The sequence below is a fragment of the Leptodactylus fuscus genome, chromosome 7 (genome assembly GCF_031893055.1).
Source record: "Leptodactylus fuscus isolate aLepFus1 chromosome 7, aLepFus1.hap2, whole genome shotgun sequence".
NCBI classification, from domain to species: Eukaryota; Metazoa; Chordata; class Amphibia; order Anura; family Leptodactylidae; genus Leptodactylus; species Leptodactylus fuscus.
In genome coordinates, this window is record NC_134271.1 from 148066983 (window position 1) to 148089371 (window position 22389).

At 46.2% G+C, this 22389-nt stretch overlaps 1 protein-coding gene across 1 annotated transcript in view; it reads left to right on the forward strand.

The window, feature by feature from the left end:
- Positions 1 to 21296, forward strand: part of LOC142214632 (SLAM family member 5-like) — a 54503-nt gene extending 33207 nt beyond the window's left edge. The window contains exons 3-5 of the mRNA XM_075283570.1: positions 5541 to 5783; positions 7472 to 7577; positions 21116 to 21296. Of these exons, the coding sequence (XP_075139671.1) occupies positions 5541 to 5783; positions 7472 to 7577; positions 21116 to 21296 (530 nt within the window). The remainder of the gene's footprint in view (positions 1 to 5540; positions 5784 to 7471; positions 7578 to 21115) is intronic.
- Positions 21297 to 22389: the final 1093 nt, after the last annotated feature.

Consider the following 22389-nt stretch of genomic DNA (forward strand, 5'->3'; position numbering starts at 1 on the left):
ACCCCTCATCTCATACAGTGCCATAGCGTACCCCTCATCTCATACAGTTCCAACCATAGTGTACCCCTCATCTCATACAGTGCCAGCCATAGTGTACCTCTCATCTCATACAGTGCCAGCCATAGTGTACCCCTCATCTCATACAGTGCCAGCCATAGTGTACCTCTCATCTCATACAGTTCCAACCATAGTGTACCCCTCATCTCATACAGTGCCATAGCGTACCCTTCACCTCATACAGTGCCAGCCATAGCGTACCCCTCATCTCATACAGTGCCAGCATAGTGTACCCTTCACCTCATGCAGTTGCAGCCATAGCGTACCCCTCATCTCATACTGTGCCAGCCATAGTGTACCCCTCATCTCATACAGTGCCATAGCGTACCCCTCATCTCATACAGTTCCAACCATAGTGTACCCCTCATCTCATACAGTGCCATAGCGTACCCCTCATCTCATACAGTTCCAGCCATAGTGTACCCCTCATCTCATACAGTGCCAGCCATAGTGTACTCCTCATCTCATACAGTGCCAGCCATAGTGTACCCCTCATCTCATACAGTTCCAGCATAGTGTACCCCTCATCTCATACAGTGCCAGCATAGCGTACCCTTCACCTCATACAGTGCCAGCCATAGCGTACCCTTCATCTCATACTGTGCCAGCCATAGTGTACCCTTCATCTCATACAGTGCCAGCCATAGTGTACCCCTCATCTCATACAGTGCCATAGCGTACCCCTCATCTCATACAGTTCCAACCATAGTGTACCCCTCATCTCATACAGTGCCATAGCGTACCCCTCATCTCATACAGTTCCAACCATAGTGTACCCCTCATCTCATACAGTGCCAGCCATAGTGTACCTCTCATCTCATACAGTGCCAGCCATAGTGTACCCCTCATCTCATACAGTGCCAGCCATAGTGTACCTCTCATCTCATACAGTGCCAGCCATAGTGTACCCCTCATCTCATACAGTGCCAGCCATAGTGTACCCCTCATCTCATACTGTGTCAGCCATAGTGTACCCTTAATCTCATACAGTGACAGCATAGCGTACCTCTCATCTCATACAGTGCCAGCCATAGCGTACCCCTCATCTCATGCAATGCCAGCCATAGTGTACCCCTCATCTCATACAGTGCCAGCCATAGCGTACCTCTCATCTCATACAGTGCCAGCCATAGCGTACCCCTCATCTCATGCAATGCCAGCCATAGCGTACCCCTCATCTCATACAGTTCCAACCATAGTGTACCCCTCATCTCATACAGTGCCATAGCGTACCCTTCACCTCATACAGTGCCAGCCATAGCGTACCCCTCATCTCATACAGTGCCAGCATAGTGTACCCTTCACCTCATACAGTTGCAGCCATAGCGTACCCCTCATCTCATACTGTGCCAGCCATAGTGTACCCCTCATCTCATACAGTGCCATAGCGTACCCCTCATCTCATACAGTTCCAACCATAGTGTACCCCTCATCTCATACAGTGCCAGCCATAGTGTACTCCTCATCTCATACAGTGCCAGCCATAGTGTACCCCTCATCTCATACAGTTCCAGCATAGTGTACCCCTCATCTCATACAGTGCCAGCATAGCGTACCCTTCACCTCATACAGTGCCAGCCATAGCGTACCCTTCATCTCATACTGTGCCAGCCATAGTGTACCCTTCATCTCATACAGTGCCAGCCATAGTGTACCCCTCATCTCATACAGTGCCATAGCGTACCCCTCATCTCATACAGTTCCAACCATAGTGTACCCCTCATCTCATACAGTGCCATAGCGTACCCCTCATCTCATACAGTTCCAACCATAGTGTACCCCTCATCTCATACAGTGCCAGCCATAGTGTACCTCTCATCTCATACAGTGCCAGCCATAGTGTACCCCTCATCTCATACAGTGCCAGCCATAGTGTACCTCTCATCTCATACAGTGCCAGCCATAGTGTACCCCTCATCTCATACAGTGCCAGCCATAGTGTACCCCTCATCTCATACTGTGTCAGCCATAGTGTACCCTTAATCTCATACAGTGACAGCATAGCGTACCCCTCATCTCATACAGTGCCAGTCATAGTGTACCCCTCATCTCATACAGTGCCAGCATAGTGTACCCCTCATCTCATACAGTGCCAGCCATAGCGTACCTCTCATCTCATACAGTGCCAGCCATAGCGTACCCCTCATCTCATGCAATGCCAGCCATAGTGTACCCCTCATCTCATACAGTGCCAGCCATAGCGTACCTCTCATCTCATACAGTGCCAGCCATAGCGTACCCCTCATCTCATGCAATGCCAGCCATAGCGTACCCCTCATCTCATACAGTGCGTGCCATAGTGTACCCCTCATCTCATACAGTGCCATAGCGTACCCCTCATCTCATACAGTGCCAGCCATAGGGTACCCCTCATCTCATACTGTGCCAGCCATAGTGTACCCCTCATCTCATACAGTGCCAGCCATACTGTACCTCTCATCTCATACAGTGCCAGCCATAGTGTACCCCTCATCTCATACTGTGCCAGCCATAGTGTACCCCTCATCTCATACAGTGCCAACCATAGTGTACTCCTTATCTCATACAGTGCCAACCATAGTGTACCCCTCATCTCATACAGTGCCAACCATAGTGTACCCCTCATCTCATACAGTGCCAGCCATAGTGTACCCCTCATCTCATACAGTGCCAGCCATAGTGTACCTCTCATCTCATACAGTGCCAGCCATACTGTATCCCTCATCTCATACAGTGCCAGCCATATTGTTCCCCTCATCTCATACAGTGCCAGCCATATTGTACCCTTCATCTTATACTGTGCCAGCCATAGTGTACCCCTCATCTCATACTGTGCCAGCCATTGTGTACCCCTCATCTCATACAGTGCCAGCCATAGTGTACCCCTCATCTCATCATGGGGTCATATAGGAGACCCTAGAAAATGAGGCTTAAAGAGGACATGTCCATGTCCTCAGGCAGATGCGGTTTTATATACGCTAGAAAGCTGACAGTGTCCTGAATTCAGCACATGGTTGGGTTTCCCGTTATGTGTCCCAGGGGAAGAGATATTGGTGCCGTTATAATGGCAACGAACTGAGCCCACTGTCAGAAGGGCATTCCTGACAGTCTAGCTGGGTTGTGAGGAACGCCCCAACCCCCTGACAGGACTGTCCATACACTAGTACTGGGGGGGGTGCTTCACAGTTTAGCATCATGGCTGGGCAGTACAAACGCCCCCTCTGAAAGTACAGGGCTATGGACGACTACTGTCAAGTGGGGTGCTCCTCATAGCCCAGCCAGACTGTCAGGAACGCCATCAATATGGCCGCTAATGGACAGGACAGGATATCTTCATCAACAGCCATAGTAATGCACAGCCAAATGCATAAACCCCACCCCACCGTACATGAGCCAATGAGCTTATGCCCCACCCTCCTTAGCGGCAATCAGGACAGGTCACGCCTACCTTCTTACCGGCAATGGTCTTTTCCATTCATGTGACTCCTGTCTCCCTCTTTTCACCCTGGACATAGTTGCCACCATAATGGTGATGACTTTTTGTAACCTTGATGTGTGTTTTAGTAATAACTACGGTGTAAACCGCTATCCTAGACAGCCACGACATAATATACAGAAGGACAGTAGTATAAGACAGGGACTACTTATTTCAATGAGTCTAAGTTCGGTATATCATGTTGTCCCAAACAAAGGACTTGGCCAAAAGTATTGGGATCCTGTATGTGATGTAAATGAGGTGACTGCTGCAAAGAAAAGGTAGCCCATTACGTATATGAGTATATGACTAGTAGGTTACCGGTAGTCCATCTTGTTATGGGCAGGTGAACCTACCATCCATCTATGAGGTATATGACTAGTGGCTTACCTGTAGTCCATGTTGTTATGGATGGGTGAACCTACCATCCATCTCTTCACCCTAGTTATGTGACTGGAGGATTAATGGATGTAGCCACATGGACAGAGTTATCAGGAACGTAAAGATGTGAAGATGTCTACAGTTTGGCTTTCACATAGGTCAGAATGATGAGGAATTACGTTGTAGAGCTGCAGGCAGTATAGGGTTAAACTCATCTGTCCTTTCACAGAAGAGGAAGCCATAGCGGTCATGTTTTTCAGTACTGAGGAACCAGATGCAGCTGTCAAGACTCGTGATCGATGACTGAGAAGAAAGTCTTCTGATTTCATTACATAACAAATATCTTTACACACTCCCTGCTCGTGATTGTGTCTTTAGGGAGGATCCAGTTAGTTGTCTATTCTCTATTGTTAAGAAACTAGGAAAGAGATCTAAGGATTCCCTTGTCTTGGATTGTCCAAGAGTTTGCCAAAATTGGCAAGGAAATCCTGGTAGACTTGGTATGTTGTCTTCAAAAGCTGCCACCACTAGAAGGACCTTGGCCCACACCAAGACTGAAGACTGAAGTGTTGTGATATGGATGATGATATATGGAAGTGGACAAGGGGAATACAAGATGGGATATGGGTAGGCATGGAGGTATATAGGTTGTTGGACCCCAACACAACCAGTATTCTTCATTAAGGACAAAATGGTGCCAGTCTATAGCAGACCAGGTTTCTTGTTCTCGACACCACCAGGCAACTGGCTGGTTGCCAATGGCGGGACATGTATTGGACACCATGCTATCAAATGGTGCAAGCAGAGACAGGGGGTGTAATGAAGGGGCCACCTGAGTCTGGATGGTGGACAAGGAAGTTGTGGGAGCTGCTCATGTTGGTCAATGGATCAAACAATCCTCTCTACTGTGTGGAGCCTATTTGGCTGTCATGTAACCACAACTCCCAGCACCTCCTAACAGCTAGGCCAGAATGGCATAGAGGATGGACAATGTGTTGATATGGCCGTTCTGCTTCTCATAGTCCAGTGATGTGCCCCTTATTAAGGTCTATCAACTTGAAAAATGTCTTTCAGTGTGTAGACATATCCAGTAGGAGACAATCTCTCATTATGAGGTACACTCCCCAAATGTAGCCTCTGAGAGCCTTATTATAGATCAAGCTCTCTGACACCCCCTTGTGGTGAGACCCTTGGTCTAGGCAAACTACTCCTCTAATATTTTACATATCTGCCTGAGACATAGCTGTATGCCAACTTTTGCAGCAATCTGCCATTTTTGGGTGAAATTTTTTATGTTTTTTTTTTCTAATCAGTGTGTTTTTTGCATCCATATATAAATCTATATACAGTGAATGCCCCCTAGTGGAAGCTGCAGCATGAAGTGTATAAATCCATTCTATGGCTGTGTGGTTAGAAGCATTGCGAAGCATATGGCTTATTATAGGGCCTTCTAACACTGACTATGGGGGCACTCTGCTCAGCCATGCTCATCTCCCCGTGCCACAGACTACATGGTACAAGATCCCTATGAAACAGCACATCATATCTCAGCTTCCTGGTCCCTTGTGTATAAGACATGGGGGACATGTAAGTAACGTCACATAAAGTGTATCGTCCTTACTGACGTGTCCATTTTTATCATCTGCAGGGAAATTATCAGTCGATGATCTCAAGATTGAGCTTAACGTCCACAGTCACGAGCTTTGTCAGATGACCCTCAACTGCACGGGAAGTGGATCTGACGTGACCATCACTTGGATCTGCGGTGGCATGAATGTAACTCGTAACACTGTGAATGTGACAGACCCACAGACCCCGTATACCTGCACTGCTCAAAATCCCATCAGTGGCGCCTCCAAATCCATCACTCCCGGGACATACTGTGAAAACGGTAAAAAACATTACATCATAGTAGACAACAAGACAGCGTGGGTCTATTCATGTTTGGAAACTGTCAATAAATAGGTTATCTAATACTAAAATATTGTAGAAATCTATAAAGAGTATCAAACTAGTACCCTGAGTGCACGTGGGTGAAAGATAGTAAGATGTGGGATTGTATTAACCTATCATGGGGATGTACCTACCCTGTTTCCCCGGAAATAAGACAGTGTCTTATATTAATTTTTGCTCCCAAAGATGCACCATGTCTTATTTTCAGGGGGTGTCTTAATTTTTTCAAAGAAGAATTCACATATATTGCTAATTATAAAAATTAACATTTATTAAATACTGTACAGTATAAAAATATTTTTATAGATTTTTAGAGCAGGCGATTTTGGACACAGGGATACCTAACATGTACGGTATGTGTTTCACAGTATTTACATACTTTTATATGTGTTCTAGGGAAATGGGTTGATTTGAATTTTTAATATATATATATATATATATATATATATATATATATATATATATATATATATATTTATTTATTTTTTAAAAAATTTATTTATTTATTTATTTTGCATTTATTAACCCCCTGTAATACATTACAGACAGGCAACCTGCCTTCAAAAGAAATGACGATTTTTTGCATTGCATTTGCAAAGGTCTGATCACTAATGCAGTGCAATGCATTAGTGATCAGACCTTTGCAATTGCATTGCATTGCAAAAAAATCGTCATTTCTTTTGCAGGCTGCATAGAGCAGCCTGCAAAAGAAAAGCACTGCAGACAGGCCGGGGAGCCTTTACAAGGCTCCCGGCTGTCATGCCAACGTGACGTCGGCCCTGGAGCATGAAGGGTTAATGCCCACGGTCGGTGTGGGCACCGACTGGAGGCATTAGCGCTGGATGTCTACTGACACCAGCAGACACCAGGTGGCTATGGCGGCCGCCCGACTCCCGGGTGGCCGGCATACCGGGTGTTTAACTATGCCGGCCACCTAGGAGTCGGGCGGCCGCCATAGCCACCTGGTGTCTGCTGGTGTCAGCAGACATCCAGCGCTAATGCCTCTGGTCGGTGCCCACACATGTTCCCATAGAAATGAATGGAAGCGCCCAGCGTGCCAATTAACCCCCCGAGTGCCGGCTACTTCCATTCATTTCTATTCACTACGTCTTACTTTCGGGGGAGCGCCTTATATTAGGCAAGGCAGCAAAATGTCTGCCATGCCTTACTTTCGGGGTACGTCCTATTTTCGGGGAAACACGGTAGTACCCTGTGTGCATGTGGGTGTAACATAGTAAGCTGTATGGTTGTATGAACCTATCATGGGTATCTACCTAGTACCCTGAGTGCACATGTGGGTCTGAGTAAATAATTTCCATCATTTGAACATGTATCCATACAGAGGAGCTTAAGTAGTTGGAGAATATGTCTTTTTGGGAAATCAGGGACATGACATTTCCCCTATATCGTACCAAAGCATTGTGTCAGGTGTAAAGACTCCACAGAGTGAGACCCCTTCAAGGTATCTCCTGGAAAAGATACTGAACCAAAATATATCAGCAACTGGATGTGTCCACTAGATACATATCCCTGATAAGAAAAGATTATTAGAAAACTTCACAGTTCCTATTCTTATAACTAATAGTGCAAAAAATTATAATAAAATGTATTGTTTTCTTATTTCAGCAAACAGAAGTGGGACCGGAATTGGGCTTGGGATATCATTCGGTATAGGAATAATAATAACAACTATTGCCATTACATCATATTTAATATTCAAGCGTAAGAGGAGGTATGTTATCTCTACATATATCACACATCTGCTGAAATATATTATAACTGCAAGTGAATTATTTAGATTTACTCTATAACTACTATAATACTACCTCCTATGTACAAGAATATAACTACTATAATACTACTCCTATGTACAAGAATATAACTACTATAATACTACTCCTATGTACAAGAATATAACTACTATAATACTGCTCCTATGTACAAGAATATAACTACTATAATACTACTCCTATGTACAAGAATATAACTACTATAATACTACTCCTATGTACAAGAATATAACTACTATAATACTACTCCTATGTACAAGAATATAACTACTATAATACTGCTCCTATGTACAAGAATATAACTACTATAATACTGCTCCTATGTACAAGAATATAACTACTAGAGATGAGCGAACACTAAAATGTTCGAGGTTCGAAATTCGATTCGAACAGCCGCTCAATGTTCGTGTGTTCGAACGGGTTTCGAACCCCATTATAGTCTATGGGGAACAGATACTCGTTAAGGGGGAAACCCAAATCCGTGTCTGGAGGGTCACCAAGTCCACTATGACACCCCAGGAAATGATGCCAACACCTCTGGAATGACACTGGGACAGCAGGGGAAGCATGTCTGGGGGCATCTAACACACCAAAGACCCTCTATTACCCCAACATCACAGCCTAACAACTACACACTTTACACACTCAATACCACCTCTCTGACAGTAGGAAAACACCTTGAAACATGTGTATTTGGCACTTGCAGTGAGGAGAGCTTGTCACCAGCAGTGAATTTGGCCCTTGTAGTAAGTTGAGGTTGGCACCAACATTTGTTTTGAAAATCAGGGTGGATTGAGCCTCTAACCAGCAGAGTTTGGGCAAATTCATGGTGGAGGGAGCCTCTAAAAACCCCAGTTTGGACCAATTCATGGTGGAGGGAGACTCTAAAAACCCCAGTTTGGACCAATTCATGGTGGAGGGAGACTCTAAAAACCCCAGTTTGGACCAATTCATGGTGGAGGGAGCCTCTAAAAACCCCAGTTTGGACCAATTCATGGTGGAGGGAGCCTCTAACCAGCCCAGTTTGGACCAATTAATGGTGGAGGGAGCCTCTAAACAGCCAAGTTTTGGGAAATTCATGGTGGAGGGAGCCTCTAACCAGCCCAGTTTGGACCAATTCATGGTGGAGGGAGCCTCTAAACAGCCCAGTTTGGGCAAATTCATGGTGGAGGGAGCCTCTAACCAGCCCAGTTTGGACCAATTAATGGTGGAGGGAGCCTCTAACCAGCCCAGTTTGGACCAATTAATGGTGGAGGGAGCCTCTAACCACCCCAGTTTGGGCAAATTCATGGTGGAGGGAGCCTCTAACCAGCCCAGTTTGGACCAATTAATGGTGGAGGGAGCCTCTAAACAGCCCAGTTTGGGCAAATTCATGGTGGAGGGAGCCTCTAAACAGCCAAGTTTGGACCAATTAATGGTGGAGGGAGCCTCTAAACAGCCCAGTTTGGGCAAATTCATGGTGGAGGGAGCCTCTAAAAAACCCAGTTTGGACCAATTCATGGTGGAGGGAGCCTCTAATTAGCCCAGTTTGGACCAATTAATTGTGGAGGGAGCCTCTAACCAGCCCAGTTTGGACCAATTAATGGTGGAGGGAGCCTCTAAAAAACCCAGTTTGGACCAATTCATGGTGGAGGGAGCCTCTAATTAGCCCAGTTTGGACCAATTAATTGTGGAGGGAGCCTCTAACCAGCCCAGTTTGGACCAATTAATGGTGGAGGGAGCCTCTAACCACCCCAGTTTGGACCAATTCATGGTGGAGGGAGCCTCTAACCACCCCAGTTTGGACCAATTCATGGTGGAGGGAGCCTCTAAACAGCCCAGTTTGGGCAAATTCATGGTGGAGGGAGCCTCTAACCAGCCCAGTTTGGACCAATTAATGGTGGAGGGAGCCTCTAAACAGCCCAGTTTGGGCAAATTCATGGTGGAGGGAGCCTCTAACCAGCCCAGTTTGGACCAATTAATGGTGGAGGGAGCCTCTAAACAGCCAAGTTTTGGGAAATTCATGGTGGAGGGAGCCTCTAACCAGCCCAGTTTGGACCAATTAATGGTGGAGGGAGCCTCTAACCACCCCAGTTTGGGCAAATTCATGGTGGAGGGAGCCTCTAACCAGCCCAGTTTGGACCAATTAATGGTGGAGGGAGCCTCTAAACAGCCCAGTTTGGGCAAATTCATGGTGGAGGGAGCCTCTAAACAGCCAAGTTTTGGGAAATTCATGGTGGAGGGAGCCTCTAACCAGCCCAGTTTGGACCAATTCATGGTGGAGGGAGCCTCTAAACAGCCCAGTTTGGGCAAATTCATGGTGGAGGGAGCCTCTAAAAAACCCAGTTTGGACCAATTCATGGTGGAGGGAGCCTCTAATTAGCCCAGTTTGGACCAATTAATTGTGGAGGGAGCCTCTAACCAGCCCAGTTTGGACCAATTAATGGTGGAGGGAGCCTCTAACCACCCCAGTTTGGGCAAATTCATGGTGGAGGGAGCCTCTAACCAGCCCAGTTTGGACCAATTAATGGTGGAGGGAGCCTCTAACCAGCCCAGTTTGGACCAATTAATGGTGGAGGGAGCCTCTAACCACCCCAGTTTGGACCAATTCATGGTGGAGGGAGCCTCTAACCAGCCCAGTTTGGACCAATTCATGGTGGAGGGAGCCTCTAAACAGCCCAGTTTGGGCAAATTCATGGTGGAGGGAGCCTCTAAAAAACCCAGTTTGGACCAATTCATGGTGGAGGGAGCCTCTAATTAGCCCAGTTTGGACCAATTAATTGTGGAGGGAGCCTCTAACCAGCCCAGTTTGGACCAATTAATGGTGGAGGGAGCCTCTAAAAAACCCAGTTTGGACCAATTCATGGTGGAGGGAGCCTCTAAACAGCCCAGTTTGGGCAAATTCATGGTGGAGGGAGCCTCTAACCAGCCCAGTTTGGACCAATTAATGGTGGAGGGAGCCTCTAAACAGCCAAGTTTTGGGAAATTCATGGTGGAGGGAGCCTCTAACCAGCCCAGTTTGGACCAATTAATGGTGGAGGGAGCCTCTAACCAGCCCAGATTGGACCAATTAATGGTGGAGGGAGCCTCTAACCAGCCCAGTTTGGACCAATTAATGGTGGAGGGAGCCTCTAAACAGCCAAGTTTTGGGAAATTCATGGTGGAGGGAGCCTCTAACCAGCCCAGTTTGGACCAATTCATGGTGGAGGGAGCCTCTAAACAGCCCAGTTTGGGCAAATTCATGGTGGAGGGAGCCTCTAAAAAACCCAGTTTGGACCAATTCATGGTGGAGGGAGCCTCTAATTAGCCCAGTTTGGACCAATTAATTGTGGAGGGAGCCTCTAACCAGCCCAGTTTGGACCAATTAATGGTGGAGGGAGCCTCTAACCACCCCAGTTTGGGCAAATTCATGGTGGAGGGAGCCTCTAACCAGCCCAGTTTGGACCAATTAATGGTGGAGGGAGCCTCTAACCACCCCAGTTTGGACCAATTCATGGTGGAGGGAGCCTCTAACCACCCCAGTTTGGACCAATTCATGGTGGAGGGAGCCTCTAAACAGCCCAGTTTGGGCAAATTCATGGTGGAGGGAGCCTCTAACCAGCCCAGTTTGGACCAATTAATGGTGGAGGGAGCCTCTAAACAGCCCAGTTTGGGCAAATTCATGGTGGAGGGAGCCTCTAACCAGCCCAGTTTGGACCAATTAATGGTGGAGGGAGCCTCTAAACAGCCAAGTTTTGGGAAATTCATGGTGGAGGGAGCCTCTAACCAGCCCAGTTTGGACCAATTAATGGTGGAGGGAGCCTCTAACCACCCCAGTTTGGGCAAATTCATGGTGGAGGGAGCCTCTAACCAGCCCAGTTTGGACCAATTAATGGTGGAGGGAGCCTCTAAACAGCCCAGTTTGGGCAAATTCATGGTGGAGGGAGCCTCTAAACAGCCAAGTTTTGGGAAATTCATGGTGGAGGGAGCCTCTAACCAGCCCAGTTTGGACCAATTCATGGTGGAGGGAGCCTCTAAACAGCCCAGTTTGGGCAAATTCATGGTGGAGGGAGCCTCTAAAAAACCCAGTTTGGACCAATTCATGGTGGAGGGAGCCTCTAAACAGCCCAGTTTGGGCAAATTCATGGTGGAGGGAGCCTCTAACCAGCAGAGTTGGGGGAAATCAGGGTGGAGGGAGCCTAGTATTAGCAGAATTGTGCAACGCTTATGGTGGATGAGTATGAGGATGCGGAGGAATTGGAGAGGTTGAGTACAGACATGGAGTTTCATGTTGGGGTGCTTTACACAGGTGGGCACAAAAATGACGGCTCTACCCAGTGGTGGTTCATTTTTATCAAAGTGAGCCGGTCGGCACTCTCAGCTGACAGACGGGTGCGCTTGTCAGTGATGATGCCACCGGCTGCACTGAACACCCTCTCAGATAGGACGCTGGCGGCAGGACAGGACAGCACCTCCAAGGCATATAGGGCAAGTTCAAGCCACAGGTCCAACTTCGACACCCAATACGTGTAGGGCGCAGAGGGGTCGGAGAGGACAGGGCTGTGGTCGGAAAGGTATTCCCGCAACATGCGCCTATACTTCTCACGCCTGGTGACACTAGGACCCTCCGTGGCGGCACTTTGGCGAGGGGGTGCCATCAAGGTGTCCCAGACCTTAGACAGTGTGCCCCTCGTTTGTGTGGACCGGTGAGAACTTGGTTGCCTACTGGAGGAACTGCCCTCCCTGCCGCCAACGTCACATGCTGGAAACATCTCCATCATATTCTGCACCAATTGCCTGTGGCAAGCATTGATGCGATTGGCCCTCCCCTCTACCGGAATAAAAGACGAGATGTTGTTTTTATACCGGGGGTCAAGGATAGCAAAGATCCAGTACTGGTTGTCCTCCATGATTTTGACAATACGCTTGTCGGTTGTAAAGCACCCCAACATGAACTCAGCCATGTCTGCCACAGTGTTAGTTGGCATGACTCCTCTGGCCCCACCGGAAAGTTCAATCTCCATTTCCTCCTCATCCTCCATGTCTACCCATCCGCGCTGCAACAATGGGACGATTCGAAGTTGCCCGGAAGCCTCCTGTATCACCATCACATCATCGGACAACTCTTCTTCCTCCTCCTCCTCCTCCTCCTCCTCCATTAAACGCAGTGAAGCGGACAGATGTGTGGACCTACTCTCCAGCTGTGACGGATCGGATGCTATCCCTAACTCCTCTGTGTGATCTGAGTTATCCCTGATGTCAATCAGGGATTCTCTCAGAACACACAAGAGCGGGATTGTAAGGCTCACCATCGCATCCTCAGAGCTCACCCTCCTTGTGGACTCCTCAAAGACCCGTAGGATGTCACAAAGGTCTCTCATCCATGGCCACTCATGGATGTGAAACTGAGGCAGCTGACTTTGTGGCACCCTAGGGTTTTGTAGCTGGTATTCCATCAAAGGTCTCTGCTGCTCAACCACTCTATTCAACATCTGAAACGTTGAGTTCCAGCGTGTGGGGACGTCGCACAAAAGCCGGTGTTGTGGCACATGCAGGCGTTGCTGGAGAGATTTTAAGCTAGCAGCGGCTACTGTCGACTTGCGAAAGTGGGCGCACATGCGCCGCACTTTCACCAGTAGCTCTGGAACATTGGGGTAGCTCTTTAGGAAACGTTGCACCACTAGGTTGAAGACGTGGGCCAGGCATGGAACATGTTGGAGTCCGGCAAGCTCCAGAGCTGCTACCAGGTTCCCGGCCGTTATCACAAACGACCATGCCTGGGCCCAGGTGCAGCGGCTCAAACCATATTGCCGTCTCATCGAGGAGGGCATCCCTCACCTCGGAGGCAGTGTGCTGTCTGTCCCCCCAAGCTGATCAGCTTCAGCACAGCCTGCTGACGTCTACCAACGCCAGTGCTGCAACGTTTCCAACTTCGTAGCTGGGGTCAATCTAACAGCGGAGGAGGAGGCGGGTGGCGGAGGAGGAGGCGGTGGCGGAGGAGGAGGCGGTAGAGGAGGAGGAGGAGGAGGGGGGTGTTCTTCTCGTGTCCCCTGCCAGGAATGTTAGGCGGGGAGACGAGGTACACCGGGCCAGTTTGGGAAGCAGTCCCCAGCCTCAACTACATTCACCCAGTGTGCCGTCAGTGAAATGTAGCGTCCCTGTCCGCATGCACTTGTCCACGCGTCGTCGTGGTCAAGTGGACCTTTGTGCAAAGCGCGGAACTAAGGGCCCGCCTGATGTTTGAGTGACACGTGCTGGTGCAAGGCTGGGGACGGCACACCGGGAGAAGTAGTGACGGCTAGGGACGGCATAGCGAGGTGCCGCAGTTGCCATCAGGTCCAGGAAGGCGGGAGTTTCAACAAGCCGGAACGCCAACATCTCCTGGGCCAGCAGTTTAGCGATGTTGGCGTTCAAGGCTTGCGCTGTGTGGGTGGTTAGCAGTGTATTCTGCCGCCGCTCCAATGTCTGAGAGATGGTGGGTTGTTGTAAAGAAACGCCTGATGGTGCCTTTGATGGTGCAGGAGAAGGAGATAAGACAGGACCAGGGGAGGATGAGGTAGAAGTCAACAAAGTGGCGGAGGCAGATGAAGTGGTGTCCTGGCTCGTCCTCTGGAGTGCATCGCCAGCACAGTCAGCAGTGGCAGTGGCAGAGGCAGAGGCAGAGGCAGTGGCAGTGGCGTGAACGGCAGTCGGCCTTTGTCCTGCCGTTGCTGCCTGCCACTGATTCCAGTGCTTGGATTCCAAATGACGGCGCATTGAAGTGGTGGACAGGTTGCTCTTCTCAGAGCCCCCTAATCAATTTCGAGAGGCAAATTGTGCAGACAACACTATATCTGTCCTCGGCGCATTCCTTGAAAAAACTCCACACCTTCGAGAAACGTGCCCTCGAGGTGGAGTTTTTCGGGGCTGGGTACGAACTGGAACATCTTGGGAGATTCCGGGTGTGGCCTGGCTTCGCCTAAGCTGCTGACCTCTGCCTCTGCCTCTAGCTACCCTTTTTGGTGCTGCACCTGGCCTCAACATCCACACTACTTTCCCCCGCTTGACATCCCCCCTGTCCAGGTCGGGTCAGTGTCCTCATCATCCACCACTTCCTCTTCCAACTCCTGTCTCATCTCCTCCTCCCGCACAATGCGCCGGTCAACTGGATGCCCTGACGGCAACTGCGTCACATCATCGTCGATGAGGGTGGGTTGCTGGTCATCCACCACCAAATCGAACGGAGATGGAGGAGACTCTAGTGTTTGAGCATCTGGATACAGATGCTCCTCTGTTAGGTTCGTGGAATCGTGACGTGGAGAGGCAGGTTGAGGGACAATGAAAGGAGCGGAGAACAGCTCTGGGGAGCAGGGACAGTTTGGGTTATTGTTCTGTAAAGCTTCGGAATTTTGGGAGGAAGGAAGACAAGACTGTTGGGTAATAGGAGGAGAGGAGGCAGAGTCTGACTGGCTGCTGGACAATGTGCTGTAAGCGTTCTCTGACAGCCATTGCAAGACCTGTTCCTGGTTCTCGGGCCTACTAAGGTTTGTACCCTGCAGTTTAGTTAATGTGGCAAGCAACCCTGGCACTGTGGAGTGGCGCAATGCTTGCTGCCTTGCCCCACAGGAGTAGGCACGGGACGCCCTGTGGCTTCACTGCTACCTTGCTCCCCAGAACCATTCCCCCGACCTCGCCCACGGCCTCGTCCACGTCCCTTTCCGGGAGCCTTGCGCATTTTGAATTCCTAGTTAGAAATTGGCACTGTATACCAGTAGTAAAAATTGTGGGTGCACGTAACCCCAATATATTCTTTGAATTCCCAGTCAGACACTGGCACTATATGGCAGTAGCAAGAAATGAGGGTATTTGTATTCCCAATATACTCTTTGAATTCCCAGTCAGACAATGGCACTGTATACCAGTAGTAAAAATTGTGGGTGCACGTAACCCCAATATATTCTTTGAATTCCCAGTCAGAAACTGGCACTATATGGCAGTAGCAAGAAATGAGGGTATTTGTATTCCCAATATACTCTTTGAATTCCCAGTCAGACAATGGCACTGTATACCAGTAGTAAAAATTGTGGGTGCACGTAACCCCAATATATTCTTTGAATTCCCAGTCAGACACTGGCACTATATGGCAGTAGCAAGAAATGAGGGTATTTGTATTCCCAATATACTCTTTGAATTCCCAGTCAGACAATGGCACTGTATACCAGTAGTAAAAATTGTGGGTGCACGTAACCCCAATATATTCTTTGAATTACCAGTCAGAAACTGGCACTATATGGCAGTAGCAAGAAATGAGGGTATTTATAACCCCAATATATTCTTTGAATTCCCAGTCAGACAATGGCACTGTATACCAGTAGTAAAAATTGTGGGTGCACGTAACCCCAATATATTCTTTGAATTCCCAGTCAGAAACTGGCACTATATGGCAGTAGCAAGAAATGAGGGTATTTATAACCCCAATATATTCTTTGAATTCCCAGTCAGACAATGGCACTGTATACCAGTAGTAAAAATTGTGGGTGCACGTAACCCCAATATATTCTTTGAATTCCCAGTCAGAAACTGGCACTATATGGCAGTAGCAAGAAATGAGGGTATTTGTATTCCCAATATACTCTTTGAATTCCCAGTCAGACAATGGCACTGTATACCAGTAGTAAAAATTGTGGGTGCACGTAACCCCAATATATTCTTTGAATTCCCAGTCAGAAACTGGCACTATATGGCAGTAGCAAGAAATGAGGGTATTTGTATTCCCAATATACTCTTTGAATTCCCAGTCAGACAATGGCACTGTATACCAGTAGTAAAAATTGTGGGTGCACGTAACCCCAATATATTCTTTGAATTCCCAGTCAGAAACTGGCACTATATGGCAGTAGCAAGAAATGAGGGTATTTGTATTCCCAATATACTCTTTGAATTCCCAGTCAGACAATGGCACTGTATACCAGTAGTAAAAATTGTGGGTGCACGTAACCCCAATATATTCTTTGAATTCCCAGTCAGACACTGGCACTATATGGCAGTAGCAAGAAATGAGGGTATTTGTATTCCCAATATATTCTTTGAATTCCCAGTCAGACAATGGCACTGTATACCAGTAGTAAAAATTGTGGGTGCACGTAACCCCAATATATTCTTTGAATTACCAGTCAGAAACTGGCACTATATGGCAGTAGCAAGAAATGAGGGTATTTGTATTCCCAATATATTCTTTGAATTCCCAGTCAGACAATGGCACTGTATACCAGTAGTAAAAATTGTGGGTGTATATAGCCCCAATTCTATTGCTAGGGGACTTGCAGGGTATTTCTGGGGTGAAGGTGGGGGGGCACACCGTTGGAACGGGTATCGGGGTATATATCGGGTATACGGGAATACACTGACAGTGTATTCCATTCAGGATCCTGGGAAAGCTGGGTTGCGGCGATTGAGCCCGTCAGTGCCACGTTACACTGACAAGCTTCTCCCTGGAATTTAGCTCTTACAAGAGCTGTTGGTTGTCTTCTCCTTCCTATCCTAGCCTGTCCCTGCCTACCCAGAATCTAAGCCCTAGCTAGCTGGACGGAAACCTCCGTCCTCGGTGAATTGCAAGCTCAGAATGACGCGAAGCTGGGCGTCGCTGTTCTTTTAAATTAGAGGTCACATGTTTTCGGCAGCCAATGGGTTTTGCCTACTTTTTTCAACGTCACCGGTGTCGTAGTTCCTGTCCCACCTACCCAGCGCTGTTATTGGAGCAAAAAAGGCGCCAGGGAAGGTGGGAGGGGAATCGAGTAATGGCGCACTTTACCACGCGGTGTTCGATTCGATTCGAACATGCCGAACAGCCTAATATCCGATCGAACATGAGTTCGATAGAACACTGTTCGCTCATCTCTAATAACTACTATAATACTACCTCCTATGTACAAGAATATAACTACTATAATACTACTCCTATGTACAAGAATATAACTACTATAATACTACTCCTATGTACAAGAATATAACTACTATAATACTGCTCCTATGTACAAGAATATAACTACTATAATACTACTCCTATGTACAAGAATATAACTACTATAATACTGCTCCTATGTACAAGAATATAACTACTATAATACTGCTCCTATGTACAGGAATATAACTACTATAATATTACTCCTATGTACAAGAATATAACTACTATAATACTACTCCTATGTACAAGAATATAACTACTATAATACTACTCCTATGTACAAGAATATAACTACTATAATACTACTCCTATGTACAAGAATATAACTACTATAATACTACTCCTATGTACAAGAATATAACTACTATAATACTACTCCTATGTACAAGAATATAACTACTATAATACTACTCCTATGTACAAGAATATAACTACTATAATACTGCTCCTATGTACAAGAATATAACTACTATAATACTACCTCCTATGTACAAGAATATAACTACTATAATACTACCTCCTATGTACAAGAATATAACTACTATAATACTGCTCCAATGTACAGGAATATAACTACTATAATATTACTCCTATGTACAAGAATATAACTACTATAATACTACTCCTATGTACAAGAATATAACTACTATAATACTACTCCTATGTACAAGAATATAACTACTATAATACTACTCCTATGTACAAGAATAAAACTACTATAATACTACCTCCTATGTACAAGAATATAACTACTATAATACTGCCTCATATGTACAAGAATATAACTACTATAATACTACTCCTATGTACAAGAATATAACTACTATAATACTGCTCCTATGTACAAGAATATAACTACTATAATACTACTCCTATGTACAAGAATAAAACTACTATAATACTACCTCCTATGTACAAGAATATAACTACTATAATACTGCCTCATATGTACAAGAATATAACTACTATAATACTGCTCCTATGTACAGGAATATAACTACTATAATACTGCTCCTATGTACAAGAATATAACTACTATAATACTACCTCCTATGTACAAGAATATAACTACTATAATACTGCTCCTATGTACAAGAATATAACTACTATAATACTGCTCCTATGTACAAGAATATAACTACTATAATACTATTCCTATGTACAAGAATATAACTACTATAATACTACTATGTACAAGAATATAACTACTATAATACTACTCCTATGTACAAGAATATAACTACTATAATACTGCTCCTATGTACAAGAATATAACTACTATAATACTACCTCCTATGTATAAGAATATAACTACTATAATACTGCTCCTATGTACAATAATATAACTACTATAATACTACTCCTATGTACAAGAATATAACTACTATAATACTGCTCCTATGTACAAGAATATAACTACTATAATACTACTCCTATGTACAAGAATAAATATACTGTATGACTGACCTTGTCATGACCCTCAGGTCACATGATCAGTATCAGTGCTTCACGCCCCTCCCTCTTCCCCCGATCTCACAGGTAATTACTTGGACTATGGGGGCTGCAGACTATAATAACACCAGCCGCCCATAGCAGAGGGGTCTGCAATAATTCCAGGAGTGAGGTCTGAATATAAGGGTCTGCAATAAGTAAAATGGATCATGTCTGGGGTCTGAATATTTATTTATTTTTTTGTACAAAGGCTTGAGATGGATCGAAGAAATGAGAGGACAAAGATGACTCGGTAACAAACTCCACTATCAGCAGAAGACATGATAGCAGCGCTGTAGATGGAGAATGTCTGGGAAGAGAAAGAACATCACCGCAAGACACTGGATGTATAGAGGAGCTGTCACCTCTCCTGACACGTCTGTACTAGTACATACCTATACACCCCATCATACTGTAAGGTTCTTATAGTAAGGGAGTGTTTAAAAAAAATGATATTCTGGCACACACCACCTTAAAGTACCCCATCTCACAGCCAGAAATTGGGTGAAGTACTGGTGAATCTTTGATGGGTCACTTTGTTGTTTCTGCACCCAGTTCATCACTTTTTAAGAAAGTGTATGGAGTGGAGTAGAGATAAAGTTTGGCTGCTGGGACCCGTCATGTTTGTCCCTGATGTAGATTTCACGTCTGTTGCATTGGGCAAGAGGCGTCCAGACATGACCATTGATGGAGAATTGTCCATCGGTAGCACTAGACTCTACAGAAGCCTAGCGCATGCGCAATGTGTTCACAGTGTTAGTCAATTTGCATGAGGGTCCCTAGTAACTAAAACTGCTGGAAGGTCATGTGACCCAGCTCTTCCATTGGCAGCCCTATTTGGACACTGTGGACACATTGCGCATTCGCTAGTTTCCCTAAGTGTCTGCAGTTTCTTGGTAGGCCGATGGACAACCCTCCATCAGCGGAAAATTCTGGACGCCTCTTCACTGCTAACACACAGAGAGTTGGTAGGTTGTCTATTGGTAGGTAGTCACGTGTGATAGGAATTATGTCACTATTTACACTTGTTATACGTCTATTAATTGTTCTTTTAATATGGCAGTTTTTTCTATTTTTTAACGTGAAAATTCATATAACAAAAAAACTTCACACTGGACTTTGGAGTGCGCTCAATAAATGGATATTTATTATTTTCTGCAGCTTGTTAGCTTTTCTGTGTAGACTGGGACAGAGGGAGAAGAGTCATAGTAAGATAGTAAGCAAGGACAGACGTCCATCCAGTATAGCCTATTATTCTACAATGCCAAGGGAAAGCAACAACACTGTAAGGGAGATGGACAACAAGTGACCTCATTTTAATTAAAAATCTCGGCTTCAAAGACCTTATTCATACAAACATCCAAAATAGTCATGTGAGTTTTGTAATGGCTACTGCGCAGGGGTGAACCTGCCCTTTTCGCCGCCCGAGGCGGGCGACAGAAAGCCACCGCCCCCGGGGGTGGAGGGGGCGTGACAGAGTGAAGGGGGTGGGGCAAAGCGAAGGGGGTGGGGCTTACCGGCGTTCGCAGGCAGAGAGCAGGCAGGGAGAGGACCCCAATCCACTGGCTTAGGTAAGCAAAAATGTTGCCCTCCCTGGGGCCCTGGCATAGTGCCGCCTGAGGTTGCCTCATGGGAGGTGCGGCGCACCTGTTTTCAAGATTCATCGATAATGGGACTATTCATGTGAAAATTGAAAAATTTGTAACAAATCTGGCTTGTTATGAACTGGTCCACTCGTGTCTACCGGTAACTAAAATTCCTAAGTCTTGTTCCAAAGTAACTCTCATTTTTGTGGTCTAGAAAACAGCAGACGTACTCCCTAGTGTATTTTTAGGCATCCGTGCAACACGCTCATTATATGGCGTCCCAGCAGCTGCTGAGATGCCGGAACAATTCCAGGCACGGCGTGAGGAACAAGTTCAGCAGCAGGACAGCTAGAGAGCTCCCGAAACGCAGGAGCAGTTTAATTATCGACGGCAGCAATTTGCTGAATATAGGTGGAGCATCGATGCCAAAAACACGCAGGTGAGGTTGCGGGCACAAGCTAGTTCGGAAATAACTCCAAGAACTGGATGTTTAACCTCTCAGATGCCTAGTTCACTTACAACCACCGCATCTAAACGAAAGGGCTCCCTCTGGTGACCAAACAACCCCAAACTCCAACCTGGGTGACAAGATCGTAGGAGCCTCTTACTTGCTACGGCAGTGGGCGCCTTCTGAAGCCTTCCAGGTCGCTGAATGCAAAGACCATATGGAGTCTATGGTATAAGCGATTCTGTGATCTTATATCCAAAGCCCCCAGAAGAAGTTAAAAATATAACTAAAATTGAAAAAAAAAAAATTGAAAAAATACATTATAGTGGAAACTTTTTAGGCAAAAGTAAGAATGATTCAGAAACAGAAGGGGGAATAGTTTATTTTTGTCAATGAAGCGAATGAAAAAAGAGAAATGTAAATTCCATCAATATTTGGTGTGAACTTTACCCTTCGCCTTCCATCAGTTCTACTCGGTACTTGCAGACATTTTTTGGCAGAACTTGGCAGGAAGGTTGTTCCCGCCATTTTTCAGAATTAAGCCCAGATTTTCGGTGGATGTAGGCTTATCCAATTTGTCTGTCCCTTCATCTAATCCCAGACAGACTGGATAAGATCAGGGATCTATGGGGGCCATATCATCACTTCCAGAACTCATCCTTCCAAGGGGCAAAGGTCACACCAAATATTGATGTCACATCAATAGAGAGGAGTACTGCAAAGTAAAAAATGTCAGACAGTGCTGGTCCTATCAAGAGAATCCTTTATTGGTAGCGATGGCACACACAATGCGTTTCGGGATACAATCCCTTTCTCAAGTGCATGAGTCATAGTACAATACCCTGTTTCCCCAAAAATAAGTCATCCCCGAAAGTAAGACATAACAAAGGTTTTGTTGAATTGCCTAATATAAGGCACCCCCCGAAACTAAGACATCCCCCAATAATAATAATCTTTCTGTGCAAAGATTGTATGAAGGAAAACATTGCAGCCGGCTGAACACTGTGCGCGATGTTCTGTGTGCACAGGCATGCCGCTGCAGTACGTTGTATCCACTGTTCCTGCTGCTGTAGGATGAGTCGGGAGTTGCCCGTTGTGCACACACTAAGCATCGTATATGGTGGGGGGTCCACTCTCCCAGCTAATCCCATAGCAGCAGGAACAGTGGATACAATGGCTTTCCTGTGCACACAGAGCAGCGCACACAGCATTCAGCCGGCTGCAAAGTTTTTCTTCATACAGTCTTTGCTCAGCAAGCACGTCTCAGCCTAGCGCAGTGGTGGCAGCAGCACACAAAAATAAAATAAATAGAGATGAGCAAACAGTAA